Source organism: Copadichromis virginalis, linkage group LG23 (assembly GCF_057382275.1).
Source record: "Copadichromis virginalis isolate Kocher_CV1m ecotype Utaka linkage group LG23, C_Virginalis_male_GT1.1, whole genome shotgun sequence".
NCBI classification, from domain to species: Eukaryota; Metazoa; Chordata; class Actinopteri; order Cichliformes; family Cichlidae; genus Copadichromis; species Copadichromis virginalis.
In genome coordinates, this window is record NC_140639.1 from 27867223 (window position 1) to 27891985 (window position 24763).

At 41.0% G+C, this 24763-nt stretch overlaps 1 protein-coding gene across 1 annotated transcript in view; it reads left to right on the forward strand.

Moving 5' to 3' along the window:
- The first annotated feature begins 1092 nt into the window (after positions 1 to 1092).
- LOC146681066 (activin receptor type-2A) overlaps positions 1093 to 24763 on the forward strand; it is an 82710-nt gene continuing 59039 nt past the window's right edge. The window contains exon 1 of the mRNA XM_085447342.1: positions 1093 to 2091. Coding sequence (XP_085303468.1) covers positions 2037 to 2091 — 55 coding nt within the window. The 5' untranslated portion in view covers positions 1093 to 2036. The remainder of the gene's footprint in view (positions 2092 to 24763) is intronic.

Here is a 24763-nt window from a genome sequence, read left to right on the forward strand (position 1 = left end):
CTAATGATATGTAATATAGCATGCACAAATTAAAATTAATGCAAGTTATTGTAAAGACGTATAAATGTGTAACAAATTGGACATTTCTTATTTTGAAAGGATGTTTAAAGAAATGTGACCGCCCATCTTTTCATTATACGGCACGCACTGGAAAGCAAAGCTAACAGCCTTCCCGGACAAAAACAATCCCTAGCTCATAAAGCAGATCGTCAAGCTGGATAAAGTTAGCCAGATTGGCACCGGAAGTTGACAAGCAGTTCTTTCAGAATTAGGGCAACCCTCCCACCAAAAATGTCAAAAACATTCAAAATACTAAACTACGTTTGTTTATGTGATTCTACGTGGTGGTGGTGGTGGTGGCGATATTTTTTTCTTATTTATACAAAGGCCATTAATAATAATGAAGTCTGGACCTCAACATTATTGAAGCAATGTGGGATCATCCATAGTGTAGTGGTTTACAAATTCATCAAACATGCTAAATATCCCCGGTTCATTTGAGGGAAGAGACAGTAATCTCACAAATCCAGAGTCAAAATCTGCCAACTCAAAGACGTGGAGCTACCCACCGTGGCAACTCCTTGTGAATAAGGGAGCAGGCAAACGTAGCTCCTTGACAGAAAACAGAACAAAGGGCAGCCAACATCCAAAGAAGAGCTTTGAATGGTTTTCATAAAGCCTGGAAAACTATTCCCAAAAACTACTTCAAGAAATGACAAGAAATCTGCCTAAGAGAGTTCAAACTGTATTGAAACACAAAAATACATCTTAAATCATGCCATTTTGAAACATTTTGAGAACTCTGTTAATTTAGGGGGCAGATTTTATAAATAATAATGGAAACAGTCACTTAGTACTCAGGATTTAAATAAATGTTCGTACCAAAGCCTCTTTTTACAGAATTTATAAAATTCATTTAAAAAGGACGTCTAAACATCTACCTAAAAAAAGGATAGGTTTTCTCCTTCGGTTGCGTAGTTTTATTTTTTATTTCAGTAAACTAAAATTTCTCTTTACAACCGTTTTAGTTCGTTTACAAGCGTAAACGCTGTGGTTTTTATTTTGAAAACCCTCGCTGGAAGCTCGTTGTATGAGCTGGGTAAGCCTAACAGGGTGCCAGTGACGCCATCTTGAAATCGTCCCGAGCAGAGGGGGCGAGGAGGAGACGGACTTGGGAAAATCAGCTCGTCCTAAACTCGACAGCTACGTGGATTAACGGCAGCTTCAGCGGCTAGTGTTATCATATGATAGTCTTTCCGCTTGTTCGTTCGAATCTTTTGGACCGGGAACGGTTGTTTGGCCCACTTTGGAGAGGGCTGTCGCAGCGGGAGGGGGGGAAAGGCAGTCTGGTAATCGGTTGTTTCCCTGCTGGAGCGGACGGAGCCGTGGTTGTGGCCGGGCAGCCCAGCCGGACGAAGCCTAAAACCTCTGCACGGAATATAACACCTAAAATAAAGCTTTTAAATTGTTTTTTGCAAATAGCGGGAGAGTGGAAATGCTCCCTTTCGACGCAGTTTGGACATTTTGAGAGCTATGCGACGGAGCTCACCGAGGAGAAGTTTGATTGGAGAGCGGAGTGCGTTTGATTTGCAGTCCGATGGATGTTAGCCCTGCCCGGCTGTGGCTCGGGTCTGTGCACCGTTTATCTGAAAAATAGCACCACCGGGCACAGGTGAACAATGCTGCTGTTGCAGACCTGGCAAGTACACGATAACGCCGGCTCCAGTGCCATCAGTTCACCCTGCATTGCTTGTGTATAAACCTGGAAATACCAGCGACCATCCCCTCCTCCTCCTCCTCCTCCTCCTCTTCATCCTCCCGTCTTCTTTTTTTGGACTAGTGAGGCTCGCATTACCTGGGATGTTTTGGATGTAGACTCGATCTTGACTTTTTTTTTAAAGATGCAATATTTCCAGAGACAACAAGACATTTAATTTGACTCAATCGTTTTGAGATTTTTTTGAAAATTTTTCTGGAGCTTTTTGTGCTTTTGTAAAATTCTCTTTCTAGTCAAGAGGATCCGATTCGGATGGAAAATGGGAGACGCCACCAAATTGGCCTTCGCCGTTTTCCTCATCTCCTGCTCTTCAGGTGGGTGTGGAGGTGGGGGGCTATGTATGTTGCGTACGGTCAGCCGTGCAGTGCATAGCTTGCTTTTATGTGTAAGGAGTGTAACCTCTTTTGGGGCATCATTGGCGTGCATGCAAACTGCAGGTGAGCCCCAAGATTGAAGGGGGGGGGGGGGGTCAGAGGGCCCTTGAGTGGCTTCTTGTGGGACACAAGGGTACAGATTGGAGTTTTTATGAAGTTAATGAGGGAGCAGCCAGGGATTTGGGTTGATGGAGTGCAAATAAAAGGTAATCAGTCATGTGGCTTGCATGTGGCTTCTTTCTACATCTACATGCTAAAAGCCATTTTCAGCACTCTGTGTTGGTGGACGGCCATTATATGTAGTTATTTCCCCGCGGTGGATGTTTAATGAATGTCAGTGTAGTGATGATAAAGGAAAGAGAGGTCATCTCGGGAGTGCAGGGCATGCTGTTTATGTGGGCTACTGGGAGAAATGCTTCAGACTTTACTTTTTTACTTGCCGGAGTATTCTGAGAGCAATTGTTCTTTAGGAAGAGAAGTTGATCACCTTGAAGTGTGTCATTTTAAATCTGCTCTTTGGGTTTGGTTTCATAGTACAAAATCCATTGAATTTGTTTTTTTTGTTGTTGTTTTTTTTAATGGAATGAGAATAATATAGTTTGCAACAAATATAAAAGAGGCGACAGACAAGCAATTATATAACGTAATAGATGATTAAAGGGTAAAAAGACGGAAAAATCACATGACTAAAAGCAAGGTTACAAAAACGTGTTTTTACAGGAAGTCACAGATTTTACGAGCCTTATCTGCTCAGGCAGGTTTTAGAAAGCCAAGGGCTCCTGATGGGAGAAGCACCTCCACTTCCTCAGGTGGGGCTCTTTCTAACAATGTGAAGTAGGTTATATAAGGGGTCAGAATTTCTGCTACTTGGCTTTAAGCATGAGTAGGAAAATCTAAAATGTACTTGGAGTCAGAGGATTGGGATGATGTGATGCCGTCTGTACCAGTAAGAAGCTTCGCTGCTGCGTTTTGAACTGTTTGGATGTGAGAGAGTGGTGTTTCATTTGCAGTAATTTAGCCTGGACAAAGCACAAGAATGAACCTTTTTCCAGCTAATATTTTGTTTAATTTTAATAGTAGATGTTATTTGGAAGAAGCAGGAAAGGGTAACTTTTCTAGTTCAAAGGTTAGAGCTGAGTACCTTTCTGACTGCTGGCTTTAGGGTCCTAGGACACCTTCAGAGTGGTTTGTGTGATTTGTAGATCAGGGAAGAGCATGATGTATGATTTATTTATTTATTTATTTATTTATTTGATGCATTTAATTAAAGAGAAGTGTGTGTTTTAGGGATTTAAGGTATCTATTTAAAATCTATTTATCCTAGGGACAGCATATAAATAGGAACTATAACAGGACCCAAAATCGAACCTTGTGGTATGCCACAGATAATGCTCAATTAAAATGCTAAGTGGGGTCACAAAACTCCAGCTCTACGCTTGTTTTGATCCATCTCCAGCTAGAGCTGGGCGATATGAGATTTTTTCATATCACGATATGTTTTTTTCATTTCAGGCGATAACGATATCTATCACGATATAAGCCAAATAACTATATTTGTAAGATTTAAATGTGCCGTTGCTCACAAGTAAAATGTGAAATAATCAGCAGCTTGTTTTTATTTAAATATTTATTTCCCATAATAAGTTCAACAGGGTAGATGTACTTAAGGAACATGAGACTTTTTCAGATAAATAAAGGCAAATATTGCAAACTACACAAAAGGCAGCCACTAAAGCGTTTAAGTTTCAAAATAGAACAAACGAAACAGACTAAATTGTCAATTCCACTTAGAAACAAAGTATTAATTCTAAAAATAAATCTTAGTTTGTTTTACAGAAGAACAGACAAAACTGACTAACTTTTGTCAATATCAAATAAACTGAGAACTAAAAGGAAATTCTCAATCTCTCCTTGTTGTATAGCTGAGCTTTTCAAACAGTTTTAACAGTTACTTTAGTCTGACAAAAGCCGAATGACGAATTAGCGCTTCCAGTCAGAGACTGAGGCTACGTCCACACGTACACGGGTATTTTTGAAAACGGAGATTTTCCGTTTTCGTTTAAAAAAATAATCCCATCCACACATAAAGGCAGAAATGAAGGAAAACGCTGCTATGAACATGCCAAAGCAGCAGGTGGCGCTAGATTCCTAACCGTGCAGAAATGTTGGCCAATCAGAAGTCTAGAAGCCTCGGTGGGAAAAAGTAAACAAAGCTGGGGCATAGAAGCAGAACCGAGTCGTATGTGTGGAGGGACAGTAACTGTGTGTATATGTAAGCATTTAAACACTGCAGAGAGTAGAATTAACAGTAACAGTATTGTAGAAATTCATTTCACCGAAACAATAACGTGGCGCACAGTGTGACGCATGCACCAGTTTATTGTATTTCCAGACTTGCTTTCGGCACAATTTACAGTGCACGCTACTCTGTTTTTTGTCAGACTTGAAATAGCCGAAATACCTTCACACTACGGAACTTCTATGGCTCTTCCGTTCGACAATCTCTCCGGCGTTGGAACCATCATCTGTTTTCTCTTCGGTCACGCTCGGTTGATTTTTCTAGTCGGCACACTCATTTCCTCCATTACGCGCTGGCTCCATTACCCGCTGGCTGCTTCCCAAACAAACACACGTGCGACTTGGCACTTGTGCTGTACGTAACAAGTCACGCGACGTGACGCTGCGGCTGTGATTGGTTCGGCTCTGCGCTACTTAATTTGGATTGGCTGACCTTTTTTTTTTTTTTTTTTTTTTTAAGAGGACAAGAGCGGCGAGGTCTATCGCGATAGCTTAATTTCTCTATCGAGTAAAAGTTATATCGCGATACATATCGTTATCGTTCTATCGCCCAGCTCTATCTCCAGCATTTATCTTTTGCCTGGAGACCTTCTCCTCTTAATTTTGCAAGCAATTAAACCTCAATACTGGTGGAAATATACACATAAATATCTAGTCCTAAACCCCTCTAGCTGGGAATTCAAATATTTAAAAAGCGTGAACAGGTCTGTTTGCTTTCACTCCCAATGCTGTTGGCTTCTGGCTTCATATCATTACTCTGACATGGACTTTATTTAAAAAAAAAAAAAAAACAACTTTAAAAATGTTAAAAAGAATTTAGCGCTGCTGCCTGTCTTAGTTATTATAGAAGGACACTGTTTTTAATTTGAGTAATTTGTGTAAACATAAGTAGGTAATATGTATGCAACATAAATATTGCATACATATTAGGCTTATACATGCTATTATCATTGTGCTGATAATTTAAAAAGTAAATTATTGTTATTTTAGTTTTATAATTTGCAACAAAACATGACATAAGTACCAGTTATTAATAAATAAGTCACAGTAAAGGCATTGGATGTGGTCAAACGTAGTAAAGTATCTAATTTATGCTTAATAGACTGTCACTATCATTATAAACCTTCAAAAATGATTATTTTGATAGTAGAGGTTTGCAACCCCTGAAGAAACCAAGTGATCAAGTAAATCTAGAGTGAACAAGATTTTATAACTTTGTATAACTTGGCCTGGAGGAAGCATATAAATAGAAAATGAGATGATACCTAAAATTGGACCTTGCAGTTTACCACAGGTAATGTGAGCTGTAGACGATGAGTTAGTTTGACCAGAATCGGTTTATTCCAAAAGATTAGAGGAAACTCATACAAGCAAACACTTGTTTAGCACAATCCAGTCTCAAATGCTCCTGTTGGATCTAAAAAGAACTAAAATCATGATCTCCCCTGTGGTGTGCAATGATTTTTGACTTGTAAAAGCAAAATATTGAGTAGAAACCACTTTTTCTAAAGCTATAAACTGTACTGTAAGTCTTCATTGAACCACTTCCACCTCCCAAAATGAGCTAATATAGCCTCATATAAACCCTGTGACACTTCTGTGACCATGTGAAGTGTAAATACTTGTGGGGAAATTGACACAAGTGTCATAGTAGTTGAGGTTTTGGTGTTGCTAACAAAATAGCACTGCAGTGAGTTTAACTTCCATTTGCAGTTGTGTCACTCGATGTGGTTTGATTGTGGTGTGAGCCTGATGTAACTGGAGCTGACAAAAGAAAACAAAAATTAGGCCCAGAGGCAGAATTTCTTTTCCTGTTGGCTTACAGGATAAACAGAAAATGTTCTAACTTTACTGTCTGTGCGTGTTTGTGCAGCTCCACCGAACCGGTTTTCTCTACAGTTGCTGCCGGTTTACCAAATACTCAGTGTACCTGTGTGAAAGCTGCCCCAATTAACACCTAAGAGAAGTGTAAAATAAACCCTCGAGTTGCAGCAGAATTGTACTTTCACAGAAATCACCCCCCACCCCCACCCCCCTGGGGCGTCTTAAATTAAAAGGTTTCTCAAATATGGTAATAGTCGGGGTTGGTTGGAGTTATAAGCCAGGTGCTGCAGGTGATTATTCCACTCACTTATTACTGTCTGAAGTGGGGAAATGAACTAGGTGGAATAATAATCCTCAGTGAAATCGGAGTTGAATTGGCACAGCTCAAGAAAAACCTCTGATAAAGGCAGGGCACTTGGCCCAGAGTGGCTTTTATTTGATGAACATGCCAAAAGAAATGAACAGAGAGAGGTCTCTGTAGCTTTTCAGTGATGTTCAATATGCACCTTTAACCAGCTTCAATTCACTGTGAGATGAAACTGAGAGAAGCAGCTTAAATATTTATCAGAAACTTATTTGGCAGTAGGGGAAACAATCAACTAGTCTGCTCACATAGCCTCTGAAGACAGCCACCATTATTTCAGGACTTCAAGTGTGGACATCCCGTTCTGCCCGCGGGCCATTTAAAAACCCAAATCAACGTCTGACGATAAGGGATGGTTTTGATGTTGCAGTTTTGGGAAATATAATTTGTGGACTCAGCCGAGGCATGTTTGATGAGTAGAGGTCCAAACTGTAGCTGCCTGGTTATGGCAAACAGTCAAAATCCCCATTGTTTAGCTCCATGATGCAGTGGTTAATACACTGGCCCCACACGCAGAAGATTCTTTGTTCAAAACCAGGTGGAGTCACAAATCCTAGTGAGTCTGTAAAAATCGGTGCCGAATCACGTATGCTGTGTGAATTGGAGAGCAGCCGGAAGAAAGTTCCACTTGGGTGTTGGGGAAAAAAAATAGATTTATTAAACCTCAACCCAACCACAGTCTGAATGGGAGTAAATCTGGACTTTTAGTGAAAGCAAAAGTTTGATATCAAGCATCTGTAATATAAAATTACATCTTGTTTAATTACATTTTAAAGAAAAGCTTCTTGATTGTGGTAAAAAATCCCAATCAGTGGTAAGATTGTCATTATTTAACAGTGCGGTTTTTTTTCCCAGAGACATTGGAAAAATAGGTCAATCATTAAACTTAAAAAAAAAAAAGAAAGTTGCCTTTTTTATTTAAACACAAACTTTAATTAGAATTTAAAAGAAAATAAATTAATGTGAACTTGACAAAAAGCAAAATTGGCAAAAGCGATGTGCTGAAAGGCAGAACAAGCTTTAATGCAAAACAGAATGTGGCCAAATAATTGTTTTTATCTCGATCAGCCAGTTTTTTTTAATAATCATTGAAAGCCAGAATTGTGTTGAAATTGATGAATTGCACAGCCCCAGTAGAAATGTAAGAGAACAGCAAATGGGAAAATGGGAAAGCTGCAAAGAAATGGAGAAGGGCATACATTTTGCCCTCTAAATTTATTTCAGTATAACAGCCTTCTAAAAACAAAGATGTGGCATCCTACCCCAGATTAAACTGTTAAATGACAGGGATTGACTTTTTTTTTTTATCTCTTTGTTAAATACTATAGAAATTTGTGGTTTTACTGCAATGCCACAGTAAGAACGAGACTTTATCTGTGGATATCTTATTCTTGAAGGACTGAGTCCAGGTAATGAGCTGCAGATGCTTTTTCTTTTCTTTTCTTTTCTTTTCTTTTCTTTCTTTCTTTCTTTCTTTCTTTCTTTCTTTCTTTCTTTTACACATTTATTTATTAAAGTTTAAGCTGCTGTCAGGTTTCTTTTATTCACTACATCAGCTTTTCTGCCCTGTGTAGAAAAACCTGAGATGTAATGGTGAAATTTCACTTATTTGCCAAAGGACTTCTCAGGGATTAAATGTGTGTTTAAACTTCTTTACACTTGAAAGGAAGGAGAACAACGTGCAACTATGCTATATGTTGTTATGCAATAGTTTTACTGGTCCAACCCGCTGACAATAAACACTGAGCTGTATGTAAAAATGCTGCTGTAAAGAAAAACTGAGGCATGACTAAAACAGGGTTTTTGGGGGGATTTTTATACTTAATGCTTTGATGCTTTTATTTTGTAAGGGACCTCAGCAGCTGCTAAGTGTTTCACTGCCTAAGTTGCCTGAAAAGAGTTGATGGGACTCCTTTTTGTTGAACTTAAAGGGCGCATTCTGGTAACGCCGCACCACCAACAGCAGCATTATCAGATGAACCTTGAACCTTTGGTCATCTGATGGTCTTCAGGTGACCTCTGCCTCAGATCGCATGTGAGCTTGAACTGCAGGCTTGTAAATATTTACAGTGCTGCAACAGCACATCCAGATCCGGTGAGGCTTACTCTGAACTCTTTAAGTTCAAAGGTGGGGATTTGATTTTTTTTTTTTTTTTAATTTTTAATTGTTTGGGTTTTTTTGGGGTGGGGGTGGGGGGGTGGGGGTGGTGATGTTCCGGGAAAGTGCAAACACATGAATCAAATGATCAAGCGATTGTGGTGTGGCCTTCCTAATGCAATCAATTATGCATACTAACAGTAAAACCTACCCTACCCTGTGACTGTCTCTTTATTTCTGGCGAAGCTGAAGCAACAAGAAGCTTCCCTTTTCCTCTCTATTCGTCAGACCTGATGTGACTGTAACTCAGCGAATCAGTCTAGAGCTGCAGAGGTCAAACCCTGTTATTACAGCCATGTTTCTTCAGTAATTTGGAGCAAATGGGTGTTTAGATTTCTCCACCACAGAGGCCAAGAGACGGACAAGTCGTGTCCCGTGTGCTGCTTGTACATTTGGCCTCCTGTACACTGCAGCAGTTTCACACAGACATTGATCCTCTTGCACACCAGTGTAAGGTTACATCAGTATGGCGAGGATGAAGCAGCTCTGGCTTGTTGTTGTTGTTTTTCTTTATTTCCTGTTTCTTTTCTTTTTTTTTTTTTTTAAATCCTCAGCAGCAGCACAACAGAGCCGATGATTCAGTTTCAGCTCTGCTGCACATCAACTTAAATCTCAGTTGATGACCAGTCTGGGGTCTCTGTGTCCTGCTACCATTAAGCTGGGGCTGACTAATGTTCACCAGTTGCAATTGAACAGGTCAGGTGGTTCTGCCACCAGATTTGCAATTACACTCTAAATAGCATTTGTTTGTTTTATTTCTTTTTAGTTGACCCAAACCTATGTCCTTGCTGTGAAGGATTCGAAAAGATAGACACTCTTTTCTCAGCTCTGCAAGTAATAATAATTATATAATAATGAATGAATAATCATAAGTATTCGAGATTTACCTGGCAGATTTATTTTTTTGTTGCTCTCTCAGACTTTATGAAGGTAACAGTATCTAATCTCACTACTCCGACATCTTGATGTCTGTTAGTTGGTAGCCCCTGCATCTTCTCTTACTAGGTATCAGTATCTGTATTTATTCATTGTTTTAATAAGCTCCAATAAATATATTATTTTTTTAAAAATGCACAAACTGGGACTTTTCCATTGTACTGTACAATTTCAGACCTATAAATCATTAGGATTGAATTTTAGCAAAGTTTTATTTTATTTTGTAACTTCATACCAAGTTTATATGATTTGATCTAAACATATAGAGACTTATTGGTCTACTTGATTACTAATAGTAGGAACTGGCCTTGAAAAAGCCACGTCAGTTGATCCCTCTTTTGCTGTTTAATCCTTGCTGCCAACCAGGTGGCTGCCAGGCTGAGATAAAAACAGTGGAAAATAGCTGCCTGATCTGTTGGATGTTTCTTTTTAACAACTTAATGACTATTTGAATATCCCAAAATCATGACCATGGCTTGTTTTATCATCACAGTGATGCTGTCTGTGAGGCCTTTAAACCTTTAGACCTTTATAATTCACTCAGTTAAACACAATTCAACTCATTTGGCGTTCCTTTTAGGGCTGCCACAAACGATTATTTTGATAGTCGATTAGTCACCCATTATTTTTGCGATTAGTCAACTAATCAGATCATCATCCATTGGACGTACAGCTTATTGCACCAGCAGCATCTGCTCTTATATAACTATCATTAGCTTACAGCTTTAAGTGTTTAAGGTATGTGCTAACTAAAAATAAAGACAAGATGATAGTTTATTAATTTTTAATGAAATTTGCAGATTGTTTCGGTGAAGTTTAATAAACTCCTTGCTTTCAAAAATATAACAGGACACCGGAGTAAATTCTGGAGCATCTCACACTTCTGATAATCAGCTGTCTGCTTGAAGTTTATTTAGCTGTGCAAAAACTATAACTTTAATCTCAGCCAAACCGATTTACTCAGGAACAAATAAAATACTAAAGAAAGCCAAACAATAACATTTTTAAGTTATCTAAGTGACTCATATATCATGTTTAACCTGACTAGCGAAAGACGGCGGTGGGTTTGAAAAGGATTTGCCGGGAGTCCGGTGTTCTCACGGCTCTAGTTAGCCTAGCCCCCGCCTAGCTAACGAGCTAGTGGGTAACAGATGTCTCCGAAAACGTCGGAGCGCTTTTGAAAATATGCGGTGTCTTGATAAACTGAGCAGATACTTGAGGTTTACACAGCTACATTCCTGCCTGAAAATATGTTAAACGTTTATTTTGTGACCCAGAAAGAATAATAAGAGTAAAGTTAAAACTAACTAGCTGCCGCCATTGTTGACAACTGCGCTGGGCTGCGCTATGAATTCTGGGACACAGCTTCTTCTTCTTCGGGGTTTAACGGCAGCTGGCATCCTTGTACATGCAGTGCTGCCATCTTCTGTTTCAGTCCGTTATTACACTCTTAAATCCTACTACGCATTCCTGTGTCCTTTGTGATCTTACAAAGCTTCAAACGATGCGTCGACTATTAAATTAGTCGTCGACGATTTTAATAGTCGACATAATCGTGACTAGTCGACTAATCGTGGCAGCCCTAGTTCCTTTCCAGGCACAGTTAATCATTAGATGTCGTGTGAAGTGTTAAATGTTAAACGGAAGACTCCAAAAAAACACTTTAGGTAGGAGGGGGTAAAAATCCAATCATGGAAAGTAAAGACTAACGGTCCCAGTAGCAGACTGAAACCATGAAATGTTTACTCGTGCTCACTGAGCTGATTATTTACTCTGTAACTGGTTAAAAATCAGTGAAGTGCACTGAATCAATAGTTAAGCCAAAGAGTGGAAAGTGAGAATGATAGTGTAGCTTTATTGTGGTTTGGCTGAAGACGCTCCTCTGTTGTGCTGAAAGCTTAACAAAGCTACAAACTAAATTAATGAAAAACTTAATTTTCCATTCGATTTAAACCTCTTGCATGTGACTAAACCCCCCTCTATCTTTGCACTGCAGTACTTTGGCTGCTTCCCCGAGTGGTCTGAGGCCAGCCATCAGCTCTGTCCCATTTTTTCCCCTCTTCCTATCTATTTCTAATATGTTCTCTTGCATTATGCATTAGGTTTCGAAAGCACAGGTGTATTTGTTAAGGCCAGATGTAGCCTCTATTTCCCATTGGGCCCAACTAACCGGACAACCTCCTTCCAAGGCCGTGTATCATTCTGTGCTTTAACAAAAAGAAAGCGCTGCACTAGCTCGTGTTCACCGAGGTAAAATGTTGACCCAAGACAGCATGTTGCCAAACACGGCCCTCGACCGGTTGGTTAAATTTAGCCTGTATCCAGGTGTTTCATGTTTCTGTACACACTGGATTGTGGGTGGCGTATGCAGTCTGGTAATTGCATTTCTGAAGTGGACGATAAACTTACGTAAGCATGCATTGTCAGTGAGGAAATTGCAATGAGTCAGTCGTGTTCATCACCACATATGGTTAAAATAATATGTTAAAAATGTTAAACTGTCCAGTCAGTCTAGCAAATGGCAGCTGCTCACACACTGAACCAACAGTGTTGTCATCGTTGTATTTTTACTCAGTATTTTTACTCAGTTGTATATAGTATTTGTATTTGTATTCTATTTTTATCTTATTGTATATTTATTTTATTTTATTCTACTGTATATAGTATTTTATTTTATTCTATTCTGTACAGTTGTGTACTGTATTTATTCTTATTGTATTCTAATTTTTGCCTCATAACTTTTGCACTGTCCACTCCTGCTGTGACAAAACAAATTTCCCACGTGTGGGACTAATAAAGGTTATCTTATCTTATCTTATCTTATCTTATCTTATCAACATGTATAACCTGAGTATTACTTTGGTTTTAGTGTACATGAGAGGCCCACATTGATAGGATGACATTTTTGTGAGGAGTTGATGGACTTTATTTCAAAAGTGAGAGTGAGTCAGTCAGTAAGTGGTCATTTCTCAGTGAGCAGGGTCACTGTTGTGAAAGGGCATGTTTTATCGTAACTAGTCGATGGAAGCGAGAGGGGGGGGGGCAAGAAGCAGAGCTCCCGGTGAGACATCAACCAGGATTTCCTGCCTGTTAACCCTGGAAATTATTTACTATTGTTCACTGAGCCTCCCTGGGAAAGTCTATGCCAGGGTGCTGGAAAGGAGAGTTCGCCCGTTAGTCGAACCTCGGATACAGGAGGAACAATGCGGTTTTCGTCCTGGTCGCGGAACACTGGACCAGCTCTTTATCCTCTCCAGGATACTTGAGGGTGCATGGGAGTTTGCCCAACCAGTCTACATGTGTTTTGTGGACTTGGAGAAGGCATTCGACCGTGTCCCTCGGGGTGTCCTGTGGGAGGTGTTGCGGGAATATGGGGTGTCTGGCCCATTGCTACGGGCCATTCGATCCCTATACAACCGTTGCAAGAGCTTGGTTCGCATTGCCGGCAATAAGTCGGACTCGTTCCCGGTGGGTGATGGGCTCTGCCAGGGCTGCCCTTTGTCTCCGGTTCTGTTCATAATTTTTATGGGCAGGATTTCTAGGCGCACCCAAGTGGCGGAGGGCTTTCGCTTTGGTGGCCTCAGAATCTCATCTCTGATTTTTGCAGATGATGTGGTTCTGTTGGCTTCATCGGGTGAGGGCCTCCAGCTTGCACTGGAGCGGTTCGCAGCCGAGTGTGAAGCAGCGGGAATGAGGATCAGCACCTCCAAATCTGAGGCCATGGTTCTCAGCCGGAAAAGGGTGGAGTGCCCACTCCGGGTCGGGGATGAGTTCCTGCCCCAAGTGGAGGAGTTCAAGTATCTCGGGGTCTTGTTCGCGAGTGATGGGAGAAGGGAGCCGGAGATCGACAGACGGATTGGGGCTGCAGCTGCAGTAATGCGGACGCTGCACCGGTCCGTCGTGGTGAAGAGGGAGCTGAGGGTAAAAGCAAAGCTCTCAATTATGGCCACGAGCTGTGGGTAGTGACCGAAAGAACGAGATCGCGGATACAAGCGGCAGAAATGAGCTTCCTCGGAAGGGTGGCTGGCCTCTCCCTTAGAGATAGGGTGAGAAGTTCGGCCATCCGGGAGGGGCTCAGAGTAGAGCAGCTGCTGCTCCACATCGAAAGGAGCCAGCTGAGGTGGTTCGGGCATCTGACAAGGATGCCCCCTGGGCGCCTCCTGGGTGAGGTGTTCCAGGCATGTCCCACCGGGAGGAGGCCCCGGGGCGGACCCAGGACACGCTGGAGAGATTATATCTCTCGGCTGGCCTGGGAACGCCTTGGTATTCCCCCGGATAAGCTGGAGGAGGTGGCTGGGGAGAGGGAGGTCTGGGCCTGTTTGCTTAGGCTGCTGCCCCCGCGACCCGGCCCCGGACAAAGCGGATGAAAATGGATGGATGGATGGATGTTCACTGAGCTAAGATAAATTCTTTATTTATGGTCAAAGTTGGGAAATTCTTTTATGTTGGCAAAAACGAAATTAAAACTCAACTTTTAACAAGTTAAATTATGTTGATTATCTTTAAGAATAAATATGATAAAACAGACTTGTTCAATAAGGTTAAAAAAATTCCTAAAATCAAGCTGTGGTTGTGGAATATGGAAAAACATAATGCCTCCACTTTATGATTTCTCTTAAACTCCAATCAGTGAAAGTTATCGCTGTTATTTTTCATGAGGCCGACGTTAAATGAAGTAAATAACAAGTGAAAGAAAAAAAAAACAGTGCAGATTATCTTTGCAAAGTTCACTTGTTCTCTGCTTATTTATATGTTGGCAAAGTCTGCACGGTCATTAAACTCCAATGAACTTAAATCAACATCAAACTTGATTATATTTGTGAGCAGCGAACGCCACAAGAAAAATAACTAGTTTGAAATCTTACAAGGACGTTTTAAGAGATTTCAAAAGCCTCCCTAAAACCGACTCACCACATGAATGACTGTCTAAACTTTGACTCCAATTAAATATCATCAAAACAGCATGATTACTATCGAGGGGATTTTCTTTCTCTTGCTGCAGGAATTTGTTCCAACCTGCTCCCACTGTTGTCGGACTGAGTATTGCCACACAGAGCCGTGCAGTCAAAGTGTTTAAAGTAGTATGCAAATGATTTCCTCTAATGTACTGTTCTCACCCTGGAGTAGTAAATACTCAATACTGAAAACAATTCTTCTAGTGTTTGTAGAAAGAGACTGAGACAACCTCCATATCATTTCTTGCAAATATCTACCATTTTATACTCTACCTGATGTATCGTAGGAGACAGGTGGGGAGAAGAGGCCGCCGGGTAACTGAAAGGTCGCATGTTCAACAACTGCTGCAGGCTTTCATCCTGTCAGCGACAAAAATGCAGCCCAGTTTGAGGTCAAATGGGCCAATCCATTGAAACCATAATACCCTAAACCCCACAATCTTTTAAGAGGAAAGAAGTACTTTGTGAAAAGTGATCCAGCACCACTACTTATTTATTTATTTTAAATATGCTGAAACTGTGAGTGTTGATTTCCCTCAGTCACCACAAAATTTGCCAGACAACAGTTATAATTTGTAGAGGAAACTTTTCAGAAAACCGTTGAAGAACAGTCTGAGGTTTCTTTAAAAAAACAGCTGCATTTTCAGTGATCTGTTGTAGTTTTTGCACATTTATTTAAGCTTGAAGTAAATGTAGTGGAGTGTTTTGTTTAAGCGACCACCCTTACTTGTACATTATAATTCATAGCTTGCAGTGAAAAAACAGAAATGCTACACATGAGAGTTTTTGTAACTAAACAAAGTCTTTATGATTCAAAAATCTTGTTTATACAATGCTCAGCATAACATATTTCCCCAGTAGGCCTTTGGGCCTGTAGGTTAGACCTTTATTTGGCCACAGAAAAGTCTGTTTGATTACTTCGTATGCTGCTAGCTTAATATACAAGAACCTTACTATAATGCATGAAATAAAACTTGTTCTACACAATCAGGAGTTGATCATGCCGAAAGTTCTTATCTATATCAGATATTTGGATGTCATCAGGTTGCCTAGCAATGGGATAAAATGCTTTTATCATTTAGGTAAATACAGCACTTTTCTTACACCTTAACTTCTTGACAAAAAATGTCTCATTTATGTCCAAAACAGTTGAATTATACAAGAGATTATGATGTTTTTATGTTGCATAGCAGCCACCTGGAAACAGGCTAATATTACCTTATTTTTAGCATATGAACAGGACCTAGCACCTCTATATTTTCCTAAATGTTATTAAATGTATCTCTCAATATTAGCTATTTCTGGATAAATTGGTATTGGCAATTGTTATGTTATGGTCAATGAATGAAAATTTTAAAAGTGAAGATGATGTAGGAGAAACACTGTTCAATCCTGAGTTGAGTGTTGACGTTGCAACCAGAGGGCAATCTGCAACTCTTCTGTTCATAATAACCTGCTGATCCAGGCTGAGTGGAGATGACTAATCCACAACTTGCTGTGACAATTAAAAAGATTATTTTTTAAACTGCGTAAAATCTGTTTGTGTTTTCATGTACCTGCAGAATAAAGGTATTTTTCAACATATCTGATTTTTATAACAACAATTTATTGGTCCTAAGGTCAAGTTACAGTAATTAATGACTTAAAACACTGGGGGCAGGTGCTGGTCCCATTCCTTATGTTTGCCACATCTTATTTACAGTCACGGAGGATGAGAGCTAAAAGCTTATAATGCAAATCTAAACTGAGTGACCCGTAGAATGGGAAACCAGCAAATTAAATTGACTCGAATTAAAACAAATGAAAGGCAGATGGAAGTTCAGGATTGCCGCATCACCTTTAGTGTGGATATTTCATGATATGGGAGTCTCTGAATCCAGCTATCCTTAAATAGCGTCTCAGTCTAGACCACTTGATGTGCCGGTACCCCAGAGATCGGTCCAGAACAGTCTTTTACTGTAATTAATGCATCCTGCAGATGTTGCTTTATGTGCTTGGGAGAGTTTCAGTCTAGACAGGCTGGCTGCTCAGACGGAGAGGCCCGGCTTTGATCCTTGATTTAAAAACTGCGAGCTGTACATTCATCATGCTCTTGTTTCAGGCTCTCTCAAGGGTCCTCGCCTGCTTTACACTTAACACAACCTCCTTCATCCTCTTCCTCCTCCACCACCTCTTCGGCCGCCTCTTGCCAAGATTCCTCACTGTCGTGAAGGTCGCTCTAACTTCTTATCACCACAAAACCACCAAAGGGTAACGGTGACCCGGGGACTCGGTTGGCCCTGGTTGAACGCTGCTCAGTTGTAATAATGCGAGCTTGTCATTCTGCCTTTATTGCTGCTGTCACTTTGCATCTTGTAAAACTCAAAAGCCATTTAGGCTGCGCGGAGCTGCAGAAGCAGGACCATGACGTCTAAGTCGACCTAGTAACAGTCGTTTTTGTTTTAATTGGATCTAATGGTCTTTCGTTATTTGTGTCTGGTTTTAGGTGGTTGTTTGTGAAAGCAGCACACGTCACCGCTTAAAGAATTAATTCTTACACATCTGGATTTTTATACCTCAGATGTGTTTGAGAGAGGTTTCTGGCACTAATGTGCATGATTGGATGATGATTTATATAAAAGGTGAATTAAAACCAATAATAACAGGTGGTTAGTTTGTGATAATACTTATTACTCTGACCTAAACTTATTGCTCTTGTTTTGAAGTTTGTGTCCAAGTGGCAGGCGGGTCATATGTTGGCCTTGACACTTGACACACTAGCATTAACAATTTCTAGCCTATAGTCTGTGTCACTTTCTCTTGTATTTTGATTAGAGTGAAGATTTAATATTGGGTGGGCCCCTGGGATTTTCTTCTAGGATGGTCTGTACAGCACAGACAGTCATAATTCAGTCATATACCTGTATAACCATGCATGTGACAAATAAAGAATCTTGAATCTTCTAATCAGGTATTTCCATGAAAATACTCCCAAAGCCCCCAGCAGCACAGACACAGTGAAGAGGTCCAGTTCAATTACTCAGATTAGCAGGGCTGATGCCGAGCAGCTCCAGCTGTCAATCACAGGAGCCACACCCCTAAACTACAGTAGAGGCATAAAGGTGGGGAAACTGCCCATAGCGGAGGCTACAAATGTGTCTATTTCTGCTGTACAGTTAGCCATTTCCACATAGGAGACTATGGATTGACTCAACTTTGGAGCCTCGAGTGGCCACTAGAGGAACTGCAGTATTTCACACTTGGCTGTGGTTTCATTTCCGAATCTCTGAGGGTTTTTTTTTGCGTACAGCTCCATGTAACTGTTGTTTCTGAAACACTATTACGCCACGCGTACAACAGACAGCAGCGCCTTGCCTTTCTCGCTCCCTCCCTCCTCATTCGTACAGTGACTTGATGTGGGCGAGCAAGCTTTAAAAACGAGACAGGCGACAGCGCCACTCTGTAGAAAACGGGCAGTGGCAACTGAAGTGTCGCGCAGCCACTCTGCTCCATGTCTGCAGAGTGTGGCAGTACAAAGTGTCACATGTTCGTTATCGTTGCGCAAGCGCGCGCGCACACACACACACACACACACACACACACACACACACACACACCATTTAATCTTGTCCATTAGACTCTCCATCCATAGACCTCCTGATCAACTTGTGTTTTTCTGTATTATTATTATTATGTTCATCAGTTGTGTGAAATTGTGTTTTAAAGTATATTTTGGCAGTAGAAAACGACCTGTGTGCGCGAGAGAGACAAAGAAAGAGAGGACAGATGATCGCTCTCTAAATCTACACCTGTGACACAACAGACATGAAGGGTAAGGAGTGAGGAGAAGCAGGGGGACAGAGTTCAAGACTGGTTGCTAAATACTGCTGCTTTTTTCCCCACCTCAGCTACAAGGCCTTTCAGCTCTTGTAGCCGATTGAAGAGGGATTTGTTCAGTCTTGAAACTCACTTTTTCCCCTCCCCCTGACAGGAAAGCTTTTTTTTTTTCTTTTTCCTCAGCAGGGCTCTGCTTATCACTGACTCATCATGATTGGTATTGTAAACAAAACCATAAACCGCTGCAGATACATTATGGCTATTCTCTGCATCGCTTACTGCACCTGTAATATAATCTCAATCAGAAAATACACGAGTGTTGGGGGGGTTTTATTTTGGCCACGCTGCCTTGTGACCGCTGTGTCGTTAGTTTGCTTGAAATAGCGTCGAGTCAGGGAGGTCGTTGGTCAGTGGTGGGGGGTCGGTGGATGCGTGGGGAAGCGGGGGGGTCAGTGACTCCAAACGTTTATTGGTGTGTCTTGTACAAATGCGAAGCTGGCGAGTGCAAACAGTGAACATAGCTAAGTGGCAGACATGTCTTGGAGGGCCATGTGAGGTGACTCAGAGCAAGGCGGTGCGGTAGTTATACGCACTAGCACCAGCCATTGCCTGTGATCCAGCGTGGGCTAACCGTGCCTAGTTCCCCTGCTCGGCCTTTATCAGAGCCGTACCCAAGCCGCCACAGCCCAGTTTGAAATGTGAGAGCCTTTTAATCACAACTGCAATCATCACACGAGCACAGAAGCATCTTCCGTGTGTCTACATTGAGTCATTTTGACCTTCTGATGAGTTTACTTACTGAAAAGGATTCTCTCAAAGCTTCTGCTTTAAGCTCTTTTCTACTAATGATGAGATAGAAGACAAGTTGAGGATAAGAAATAATACTAAAGAAGTCCTTTTCAAATCCTGTGCCTTTGTTATGTTGAGTTTCTTTTTAAAATGCAAATGTTTTCAGGGCAAAAACCAAAAAAAAAAAAACCTGGTTGGGAAAAAAAACAACTTTTTAACAGCATAATCTATTTGATTTTATTTCAGACTACAAAAATGTATCGTATTTTATTGGATTAAGATGTATAAAAGTTTAAAAGGGCACAGGGTCACAGTTGGGCTGGAGCTTATCCCAGTTATCACAGGGTTAGACAACCAGACAAAGATTCACATCACATAGATCACTAATTAACCTAACATCCATGTTCTTGGACTGTGGGAGGAAGATGGGGTAGCTGGAGGAGATGTATAGAAAGACCTCAACTAGCTGACGGATTCAACCCCACGACCTTCTTGCTGTGAGCCAACAGCAGTAACAACCGTGTGCCCAAAAGGCGGCCATGATGGCTCTCATTGAGGAGTATATCAAGCGGGGCGGCCACTTAACAGTGAGCCCTATGGAGAAAATGGAAAGAGAGGACAGTTTATATTCTTATTTATTAAAATAAAAAAAATCTTTAAGAATTAAGAGTTTGAGTTATTGTAAGTGACCTCTGCAGTACATTTGCGGCCCATACTTCCTGCTCCCTGCTCTGTATGTTACACAGAGGCCAGTTTAGCCAGTACTTTGTTTTCGACTGACATTTATTTATCACAATTACATCTTCTTAGTGTTGGCAGCACAGTTTTAGGTATTTAACCGTTCAGAGCCGGACTGTATCAGTGATTTTAATGTCATTTATTACAGGGTGTGGCCAGCTCTTTTCCATATAGCAGTGTCCACACAAAAGGTCGGAAGCCAGTATGCTAATGCTACATCTTTGGGTTTTTTATGATGCATTCTGGGCCTTTTTGCCTTTTTACCTTTCTTATAAAGTATAGCACAGAGTATATACAAATTGGAGAGAGAGTGAAGGTGAATGAATCCGTGAACTTAAGGACTGCAGCCACCTGTAAACACCACAAGCCAAATTCACGGTATAGCTGTTCTTATCTGTGTACTTATTTGTTTGTTTGTTTTGTTCTGTTATCCAACTACTGTACGTGCATGAAATAGTGATATAAAGACTAACTTTCAAACTATTTTTCAGTCACAGGTGATTTTGACTGTTTTCATGTGTATTTAAAAAAAAAAAAAAACATTTAGAGAGGAAGTTTGAACCCACATGTGGTGGAAGCATCCTGTTAACAGCTGCAATGATGCCTCACAGCTCTTCAGAGGTCTTACACTGGTGACATGTGGAGTCATGCTGACATTAAAGCATGCAAACATGCTCTGATAGTCATCAGACTAAATCGATGAGCTTGCAAAGGGCCAGTTTACCCCATATAAGGTGTTGTTTTGACTCTTAAAAGTTTTTTATTTTTAATTTTTAAATACAGTCGTTTTATTTTTACCCTGCAACTTTACAAAAATACTAAGAGTACTAAGATGGAGCACAGCTCACTGTGTTTTGTTGTGCGCACTCTACTCAGTAATGCTCACAAGTAAAAGGTAGGCTCGTATGTTTTGCCTACAGGTTTTACCTTTCAGGATCTTCACGGGAGAGGATGATGGGGAAATTTCTCAGAGAGAATTGGCCTTGCAAAGAGTCAATCTCCTCATTCATATATATATATATATATATATATATATATTAGGGGTGCAACGATATTCGTATCGATATTGAACCGTTCGATACAGTGCTTTCGGTTCGGTACGCATATGTATCGAACAATACAACATTTGTAATTTATTTTATCAATTTTCCTTCTGACGATGCTGTCTGTGTTGAGCGCTCAGTGAATCTGTGTTCGACTACTCCGCCTAGGCTGCACTGTCCAGCTCAGATCCACTGAGCGCTCAACACAGACAGCATAGTCAGAAGGAAGAGCGCAGGGCAAGCTAGCAAGACAGAAGTTAAGCTCTCCTTTTAACATGGACCTCCCCCACTCTCATTCAGATCTGGCGTTTGGAATTATTTTGGTTTTCATGTGACGTATGACCCTGAAGGTAAGTGAGTCATGGACTAAAGTAAAACAGTATGTTGGATGTGCCATGCAATGCTCAATTACATGGGTGGGAACTAGTGTGTTAGCGCAGTTAGCTCGTTAACGTGTTGGCCGTCTAGCCCCATGCACGGGGCGATCGGCGGTAGCTCGTTAACGGAGATTTGCCGTGTTGTGGCGTTAAGGTCATTTCAACGAGATTAACCTGAAAGCACTAGTGGGAACACAACGAATATGACTGCACATTTACACCGACATCATCCTAGTGCAAAGACAAGTGGAAGCAGACAAAAAAAAGCAAGCATGCTACTAACTTTAGCCGAGTCATTTAGACAGCTGTTAGCACATGATTCTCCTTATGCTGCTGAGAATATAGCCCAGAAGAAGCGGATAGTATAGCTTTTATTTTGGAAAGAGCCATTTCTCTGTAATAAACTCTCTTTTCCAAAGATGAGTGATTCCTCAATCAGATACAGGGCTTGCAATATCGCTAGCCCGACGTCCTGGAGCTAGCGATTTTTTTCAGTCGGGCTACCAAAATTCTATCTCTTCCCTGCCCGTCGGGCTATTGTACGAAAAATATATGTCAATGCTTTTGCATTCTTTCAGAAATGTAGCTGGGTAATTATGTCAGTGGCATCAGTGAGCCACTGTCAATATGTGACATATTGAAGTCGCGTTTGAATTTGCGCTTGTTTTTTTGCTTTCACTTTGCAATCATGGAACTGTGTATAGAGAGCGACAGCACTGATCTGTGAGTGATGATAATTTGTGCACCAATTCCTCTGACATCGTCTTATTAATCGTTAGCTTACTATGCAAACATGACAAGTGAAATCTCCCGCAGCTTAAACATGTGAGAGGTTGATCGCGCAGAGAATCGCTGAGCTTATGTGAGTGCGTGTGTAAAAGCAGCAGGATATATATTTCAGTTCTGCTGAGCCAAATAAGACAGGTCGGGGTGAAGAAGTGACAGCCAAAGAAAAGCTTACCACAAAACGGAGAAGTTATGACAAATCAGACTATAAGGCAAAAAGAAAGTGCAGCTTTATGGTTTCATGGACAAAAGAATTTCTGTGGCTGCAATATGATGAGCTAAATAACCGGGGCTGCACATAAGTGGTCCACAGGTGCGCATTCGCTGTCAAAATAAAAAACACGCACAAGGGTTAGGGTTAAATTTAAAAACTGTACTTTTGAGTTAAAATATATATTTATAATTTTAATAAATGACAAATTAAAAATGCTTGAACATTTTTTTGTATCGAAAAAATATCGAACCATGACACCAAAGTATCGAACCGAACCGTGAATTTTGTGTATCGTTGCACCCCTAATAAATATAAATATGTATGTGTATATATATATATATATATATATATATATATATATATATATATATATATATATATATATATATATATATCTCTTCTGCCTCCTGCCTCTCCCCCCTCCTCTAGTCTTTGCTCGTTGATTGCTTGTTTTATAGAAATGAATTGAAACGCCCGTGCTTGCAGGCTTGCCGATATTGCAGCATCACTGCAAACTCAATAAGCAGTTCAGCTTTAAGCCCAAGTGCCACTTAACATACCCTTCAAATAAATCCAAACATTTCAAGCACACAGAGGGTGGGGGATCGGAGGGGAGCAGCAGGCTGGTGGGGTGAGGTGGAGACTTTGGCAGATCCTTCTGCAGAGAGATAACAAGGCACTTTTAAATTGCTCGTCCTGTAAAGAATGTACGGCACGCAGAGGCCGACCGCACGAGACACTGGGGCTGCCGCGCTGGTATTCGCTCCTACAGCCTGCCACCACTCAAGGCTAAGGAGACCCAGGTGCTCCCCTGACCTGTCCGACGGCGGACTCCATCAGCGCTAATTGAGGCGGAGACTGCCGGGCTCGGGCATACCAGCGAGGATTAAAGGGATTGGATTCAGTTGCTGAGTGCGGTGGTTTTTAATGCCCTCCCCTCCTCCCCAACCGTGGAAAGAGTGCGGTCTTTGTGACCGGCTCGCCCGAGCCAACGCAACCACCCCTGCCGTGTCATGACACCATCTGATTGAGCATTAACACAGGTCTCCAGCGAGATCACTGTAAAATTACTGTCTACTGTAAAATAAATAAGTAAAAGAGCGGTTTTATGCACAGACCAGACATTCACCTCCCTATTTATTCAACCGCTGCCCTCCTGCTGCTGCTGGAAATTAAATGAATGCAATTATATAACTTTCCTTCCCAGCTTCTCTAATTTGACATAATGTCACATGCTAAGAACAAAGCTCGTCATCTTTCCTGTCATTTCTGCGATTGTCACCTATTTGAGGTTAAAAATCAGCACAGAAAATCTGATGAAGCAGCTCCATTAGCGGTGGCTCCATCACACTTTGTACAGTGTTTGTTTTATTTATTTATAAAATAAAATAAAACAAAATCTGCTGCCAGGGCTCTGAAATTGTGCATAATATCCATACTGTGAGGTGGTAACCTCACCGTGGGACGATGGTCTCCCATGCCGCCCCTGCTGCCTAATGCCTGTGATAGTGGAGCGGCTATAAATGGTGGAAAAAATCTTTATCCGAGCTGCCCCGGAGGCAGGCGGTGGGATGCATTTCTAACTGGCAGTGCCCACGTTTTTGGAGTCAGGGAGAAAGATTGGATGGTGGATATGGAGAAGTAGCACTACGTTTAGTTTGTTCAGGTACTTGTTTGTTTTTGTTTTTTTTGTTTTGCTCAGCAGATAGGGTTCAACAACCTTTACTATCAAATCAAAAGAGCCATGAACTACTTGTTAAGTACAGCTGAGCCTACAAGGATTATGAAGAGGTGCAAATAATTTAAGTCTTCACTACATGCGACTACTCTGCAGTGGGCTGTTTATGATTATTAGGGACTTTGCATTTCCATTACTGTAATTTTAAGTTGTTTTAGTTACATTTTTGAAATGATATAATGATGATATAATAAAAATAATAACATTTGTTCAGGCAGAAAAAAGGAGGAAAGCACAACATTTGGTCAAACTAACTGAGACTCTGTCAAACTCAGACTTGATAGTTTCACTTTTAACTGCTACAGTTGCTTTGCATGATTCAAAGTTAAAAAATGATCCTTCTTTATCTCTGTGCAACTCCTGAGTATAGCTCCTGCAACCCCTTGAAAGCAGTCTTTCCTCTTATTGGCTGCTCGTCGTGAAAAGGTTTGAAAGGCAAGCAGGCGGGGCTTCATGGTCCCCCTCTCTGACCTCAGAGATCCGAGGGTAGAAAAAAAACTGTCTGAAACTGAGCTTGTTATTGTTGTTCTGTCCTCCATAGCCACTTATAGTGGTGCTTAACTGAGTTAGCACAGG